A 7,386-nucleotide genomic window follows, 5' to 3' on the forward strand; every position below is an offset into this window, starting at 1 on the left:
TCTTCCATATCCATTCTACTACTATCTCTCCCTCATGCTGCAGCATTTCACAACACACTTCATCAATTCCTGGGGCTTTCCCCATTTTGACTTTCTTCATTGCCTCCACCACCTACATCCTACTGATCTCTTCCCTTCTCACCTCCCTCCTTCCTCCAGCCATGCCCCAGCCACTTTTTACTCACATTATTTTCATTCTGTGTTTAACAGTTCCTGAAAGTGTTCTCTCCATATGCTCACTTTTTCCCCTTTCACTTCTATCAATCTACCATTTTTATCTTTCACTCCCCTTCTAACTTCTTTATCACCCTGTCTGACTCTCTTTACCTCCTTCCAGAACATTTTCATACATTCCCTCCACTTTACACTCAACTTCCTTCCAAATTCCTCATCCACTGTCGTCGTACTCCCTCTTTCTAATCTTTTCACCTCTCTCTTCCTGTCTACATATAACTCTTCTCTTCTGTCTCTCAACTTCCTCTGTGCGTCTGCTTCCCATCCACTCGTTATGTTTTCTTCTTTTGCTTCACAGCTTGTCTCACTTCTTCATTCCACCATGCTGTTCCTTGCACCCCATTTGTCTTCTCATTACCCCACACACTACTTCACATGCTGCACAGATTTCTCTGTGAATATTGTGCACACACCTTCTTCCCAGGCCAGTCTGTACATTTTCCATATCCATTGTATTGCTATCTCTCCCTCATATTTCACCATTCCTCACTCACTTCATCAACACCTGGGATTTCCCCATTTTGACTTTCTCCATTGCATCAGCTGCTTCCCTATTACTGATCTCTTCCTCCCATCTTCTCTCAGCAAATCCCAAGCCACTTATACTTCCACCACATTCAGTCTCTGTAGTTGACAGTTCCTTAAAATGTTATCTTCATTTGCTCACTTTTCTCTCTTCTCCACCATCATTTTGCCATTTTTATCTTTCTCCCCATTATTATATCCCTTATCACCCTGTCTTACTTTCTTGCCTGTTTCAAAACAGTGTCGTAGACTTCATTTTGTGCTCAGATTTCTTCCACTCTCCTGCTCCACTCTTTTCTTATTCTCAGTTACTTTCATCTCTCTTTTCTTCTCCACATATAACTCACTCTCCCATCTTGTACAGGTACACCACCTATTTTCCGGCATTGGGTGGTCCAGCGTATCTTTTAATCCAGGAAAAATTACGAAAGGACACTTGAAATACCCGCACCCACCAAACTATTTATCTGGATGGTCACAGATGGCATTGAGTGTAGTGCATGATCACTTGGATTGCTTACATTGCATGTCGTGGTGGTGATAATTGTATTTTGATTCTTAGCTTATTTTGCTTACATTTAACCCTAGCTATGGCTCCTAAGAATGATGCTCGTGTCAGTGGCGGTTTCAGGCATAAACATCAGTCTTTTTCATTACTCTACTGTCAGACCTTGATCGTGGTTAATTGGTCTATCAGACTACAGCAATGACAAAACCCCTCAAGCAGTAAGTGGGAGTAAATGTTATTTGGTTCAGGACCCACATATGTACATTCACTTCTTTGCTTAGTACCCAAACAAAAACCCCGAAAAAGACTGGAGGAACTGGGTGTGCAGTGTTTACTTCTGCCACTCTTGATCCTGAACCAGATGATCCTTTTCTTACATACAGTTAACCCTTGATATACTGAACCCTTCTTTAACAAATTTTGGTTTTAGTGACCACCTTGAGCTGGCCAAACGTTATGATCATTTAACAAATTTTGTTTGGTAAAAGGCTGGATGCGTGGGAAACACCGACCAGCATGGTGTCCCTACACACACACACACACACACGTGCACCCCTTCACATCCCGCATGATGCCACATCAGTCTCTGGGTGACCAGCATCATGAGAGGAGCCATAAATAGAGCATGTATTGAGAAAAAGAGCCACTTAGACCCTGCTGTATGTTATTGTGTACGACTGTGCAGCCGAATGACGCTTTATATTGAATGATCTTTGTTCAGTAAAAGCCGCGACGCCTGAGAAATTACCAAAGCATGGTGTTCGGCTTTAATAAACTATTGGCTTTAACGTCAAGGATCTGGTTCCAGTTAGTTCATTATGTCAGTGGTGTACCGTATTTCTGGTGACTGACTATAAGCCAACATTGTTACCAATTTATTTTGTGAATACAAAATTCTCACAATTAACCATTCCTAACCATCAGTTTTTGTTCTTGTGAATACAGCACTCCTCACAACATTTATCATGATTTTAGATACATTTACCCTTAATACTCTAGCATCACTTGAGTTTATTCTGGATTATTAACACGGTCAGATCAAAAGCTTATTTCCATCTTTGGTATCTACTGAGGCACTTTGTAAATGAGTGTGGAGTGCATAAATTGTCATTACATTTCAAGGTTGTTTGCATGTGGAAGCCAGTCGCCACAAGGCATGGCGGTTCCATTGTAATAGATATGTAGCTACCCAGCGACCTACCACACTGGCTGCCTGTATCTTCACTTATATTTTCAGTCACTTATCTGGTCAGAATGGCTTATTAACAGCTGTTTGGGGAGATTTAATGCAGTTAGACATGCAGTAATCCCCGTACTTTCCAGACGCCCACTTTCCGGACACCCCACTTACCGGACACCCCACTTACCGGACATTGTGGGCCTGGACCTTTGGAACCCAAAAATGGCCAAATAAAGAAAAAAAATCCCCCCAAAATCCGAATTTTTTCCCACCCGTAATTTGAAATTGCCGTGCGGCACCGAACAGCTGGTTTACACCACGGCCCCTTCACCCCTTCCTTCCCTCCCCCTCCCCCTCCCCCCTCCCCTGTCAGAGTTGCCATTTGGTATTTTTCATTACCAAATGTGGGCCACTTTGGTAATGAAAAATTTGTTTGGTAATGAATCAGAATATTGCATTACCAAACGTATTTTTCACATGTATGAGGATACACGGGATGGAGATGGTGGATTGTTTGCTCTCTATTATTAATCTGCTAGCTAACATAGCGTGAAAATAATCAACATGCTGTTAATTATGAGAAGAGTGATTACATGTATTTCCACTTGTATATATAATAAGTGAAGAATAAATGCTAGCTTTACGAATTTGGTAATGAAAATTGAGGAGTTTGGTAATGTGGCCGTTGCGATCTGGCAGCTCTGTTTCCCCGTCACCAACATTCCAACAGTTATTGCTTAACTTCGATGGTGAGTAGATACCTATCACAATGAAAGCCATACGTGCTCATTTTTTGTGAATAAACAGTGAATAAACTGCAATACCTCGCCACTAGACCACCTGGGAATTTACAATGTTGTGCAGTGTTAAATTAGAATTTAGAGTGCAAGAGGAGTGCAAATTGGTGGTTGAAACTGGCATGGTGCAGTTAAGAACAATGTGCAGTGTTAAACAATTATAACTCACAGTGCAAGGAACTAAGTGCAGCACAACACTGAATTACTGTGCTTGCTTCAAGAGCATTTTCACCACTGCCAAAACCTTAGAAAAGCCGGCCACAAACGTGCTGTAAGTACCCTGGCTGAGGTACAGTCACTTCTAATTCCTCATTCTTTGGTTCCTTTTCATTTATTTCATGCTTGATGTCCATTATTGGTGTGAATAAGGTCTTAAATAGGTTTAAATAGGTGCTATGCATTTCTGGTAAGGAGTTATTAGGTGGCTTTCAAAGTTAGGCCGGGTTAGGGTCCTTAAGTACCAGTCCAGGAGCCGGACGGGACCACTTTCCGGACATGCCTTTGGCTCAGTTACATTGGATAGTAGAGGTATTACTGTATTTATTTTGTTAAAAACAAAATCAATAAAGCAAGATAAGGTAGAACTGTTGAAACTTTGGTATTCCTGTGCGGCAGTTGTGTGACGCATATGGTAATCGTTCGTTAACTGTTTTTGATAATAAAAAGCAAAGGGAAAAAATATTGAAATTCTATGCAGACAGTGACTCAAAGAAGCAAATGATCATTAGAAAAAATATGAAAAATGGTAAGTACTGAACAGCATCGTGTGATGATGGAATGGTTTTGACAGCATCAGAGTACAAAGGAAAGCAAAAAGCAACAGACCTAATGATCCTTTTGAGGCTGCTTGGTACAAAGAAGACTATGATATCTAATTCTACAAGTTGAAGGTCAGGATAGTAGCATGAAGGAACCAGGATCAATTGTTTCTTAAAGAACTTAAATTAGAGCTGGAGTTTGATTACAAGCAAGCGTTGTGAAGCAGTGTTTACGTTCAGGTGAGAAATAAGTGGCCCGACACGTCACGACATGACCGCGATGGTTTTCAGAGGCTAATAACTTTTCTACTGTGTGAGGTAGAGAAGAGATTCTTTCAGAGGTAGCAGACACATTCAATAAATTTTGTTTTTAGGTGTATTTTTACTCATGAGACCAAAGAAACCCCTTGGAATCCCAGCTTTCCATGGGAATGTAGTGTGCACTTCAATTGGCATACTCCACTATGAAATCGATTTAAAGCACCGTGAAAGTGGTACATGTGAGGTATGAGTTGTTTTTCATTTTCATATGTTGATTGCACATATTTGGGTGTGTGTGTGTGTGGGTGTGTGTGTGAGAGAAAGAGAGAGAGAGAGAGAGAAATGCAAGAAAATATATATTTTAGCTCAATTATTCTCCTGTTATTGTTCAGCTACCTCACCAGAAATGTTGAAAGTTTATACCAAGATGAAATTACTGTACGTACGTTATGTGAGTACTGTACTTCCATTAAGTGAGTGCGGTTAAGTACTCGGGTAGTGTGATGAGTAAGGATGGAAGTTTTGAGGGTGAAGTGCTTGAAAGGGTACAACAAGGAAGAAAGGTTGCTGACTTGCTGGTTCCTTGAAAGCAGTGATAAGAAACAGGGAAGTGAACATGGAAGTGAAAAAGTTACTACATGACAGTATTGTGATACAAGCTCTACCGTATGGAAGGGAAGCTTGGACCTTGTTGGAGGGACAGAAGTCGAGAGTGAGAGCAATGGAAATAGAGTTGTTTGAGAGGAGCATGTGGAGTCACATGGAGAGGCAGACTGACAAATGAGGAAGTGAAGGAGCATTGTGTTGTGGATGTGGATATGATAGCAAGCATTAAGAGAAACACAGTGAAGTGGTTTGGCCATGTGGAGAGGAAGGAGAGTGAGAGACTGATGAGGAGACTGTATGTGAGTGAGGTGGAAGGGGGGATGGAGTGGAGAGGTATATGAGAGAGGGGGGTTTGAGCTGGAAGCAGGGCAGTGAAATGGCAGGGGAGAGGGCAACTTGGAGGCGATTTGTTTGTGGCCACCCCTTACAGGACTAAGGTGTCTGGTAATAGATAGATAGATAGATAAATAGATAGATAGATGTGGATTTGAGACCGGTATGACAAGTGCAAAGTGTCAGGATTGAGAATATTGAGGAATGTGTGTGTGAAATATGCACAGTAGAATGGAAGAGAAATGCTGATTTGCAGAAGATGTCGAGTAAGGAAACTCATTACTGTAATACAGTACTGTATTGGGACAGATAAATATATGTTGATAGAATGATCAGGGGGTGAAAGTGGACATAGAAAGGATGATGAAACAGGAGTTTGTGACTGTGTTTGAAGGTGGGAGGTGTGGTAAGCTGAAGAAAGTGGATTAATGTGGTGAATGATCCATCAGTCAATAAAATGACACATGCTTCATTTTAAAGGAATCCCCATATTAAGATTGGCCATGATACTGGCAATGTTTTCTGTGGACTAGAAGGTAACCAGATGCCAAAATCAGCTAATTACATCCCTATAGTTCTTAGTAACTGTTGGGACAAAAGAAATTTGATATATTTAATAGGGTTTGTAACACTATTAGAGTCTCATCTTGAACATTGACTCTGTGTACTTGTAAGTGAATGTTTCCTTCCTGAGAGTGATGACTGTATGGATAGTTACCAGGCTTGTAGGCATACTTCATTCTCATGGTAACACCTCCCGGGGTCAGTGGTGCTCCTTTCTCAGCTTTTTGGCTAAGATCAGAGTGCAGTTGCAAATGAATATGAGAAAGTAAAGGTGTGGAAGTTGAGGTTGGGAATTTGACGGGGGACAAAGTCAGTTGTATAATGTATGGAGGAGCACATGACAAGGGCCTAGCTCTTCTTTTTTTTTAAGTTTGATAGGCATTGAAATCACTTTGTATTGCAGGTGCAAGTTATTCATTCTTTCATTCATTAGGTTCTCATCATCATCTAATCTTGTGTTGCCCCATGAGGAGCATAGGAGCCCAGGACTAGGCAAGTTGGTCCTGACATTTAAGATGAAAGTGACCAGCCTCACTCATCCCTTAGTGGCATTATGTGAGCAGTAAACCCCAACCACCCCTTGGATATAAACCTGCACTGGCTCAATCCAATTGGAGTGCCTGAATTGCCCACTAAACCACCAGGCACCATATTCAGGTTATATGGTTACCACCCAGTGTAGTAAATGGTTTCCTGGTGTACAGGAAATCATTTGGCTTGTCACTCAGTGTAGAGTCACTCATAGACAGAAGGAAGAGGAAGGAATGAAGGAAAAGAAGACAGAAGAGGAAGGAAGGAAGACAGGAAAGGGAAGTCACCTGAGAGTAGCACTACATCAAGTAAGTTCCTGTTAAAAAAAAAAAAAAAAAAAGTGTTTAGATGTGCAAGGTGAAGCCAGGATTGTGGGTGTTTGGTTGATATGGTGATGATTAATTGGCCAGCTTCACTGGGCTTGTTGCTGATTTTCCTACTTTTATGTTTTCCCATTTCTTGTTTCTGGATCCTACCTCACCCTGTCTTTATATAAAGAAAATGGCCAGGCTCATGTTAGATTTGTTTTTCCACTCTCTCTTTCTCTCAATGCTCTGTTCTTTATGCTTCATCAGTCATTCCCTTTTTTATTCCAGATCAGTGTGATGGTGTGGCTCGGTGTGGTGCGAACTGTTTGCAGCAGGTTGAGTGTGTACTTCACTGTTGCCACCCCAAAACCACCACCTCAGCCACCCACACCTTCCTTCAATCTCACAGCTACACCTGTCTCATTCCCTCTGGATTAACTTGAAAGTAGGAACGAAAACACTCACCATGCCTGGTAATCCAAGATACTGTACCCCAGCTCAGTAGGTTTGCCAGATAATGTATACAGGTGCTGCAAATGTACCATACCCTGCATCAGTTATTATTTCTAACCTTTTGTTTTCTTCTCTGTATAGTAGAATGTGGTTAATACCAGAATTATATACATGCAGCTCAACATCTTGCTGGACATGGGTAGATATCTGAAAAGTCAAGGTAGTGATGATAAAACATCCCCCTTATGATTTTCTATACAAGTGTTAATCAAACAAAGATGTAATTAGTATTGTATTAATTAAACATGTACAAGAAATAAGAACAGTT

General features: G+C 41.1%; 1 protein-coding gene across 2 annotated transcripts in view; it reads left to right on the forward strand.

The window, feature by feature from the left end:
* Nucleotides 1-7,158, forward strand: part of LOC145392967 (guided entry of tail-anchored proteins factor 1-like) — a 41,790-nt gene extending 34,632 nt beyond the window's left edge. For both annotated transcript variants that reach the window (XM_080267261.1, XM_080267262.1), the window contains exon 4: nt 6,894-7,158. In XM_080267261.1, coding sequence (XP_080123387.1) covers nt 6,894-7,043 — 150 coding nt within the window. In that variant the 3' untranslated portion in view covers nt 7,044-7,158. The remainder of the gene's footprint in view (nt 1-6,893) is intronic.
* Nucleotides 7,159-7,386: the final 228 nt, after the last annotated feature.

Source organism: Coenobita brevimanus, chromosome 23, assembly GCF_032717465.1.
Source record: "Coenobita brevimanus isolate Jiangsu-jjx chromosome 23, ASM3271746v2, whole genome shotgun sequence".
NCBI classification, from domain to species: Eukaryota; Metazoa; Arthropoda; class Malacostraca; order Decapoda; family Coenobitidae; genus Coenobita; species Coenobita brevimanus.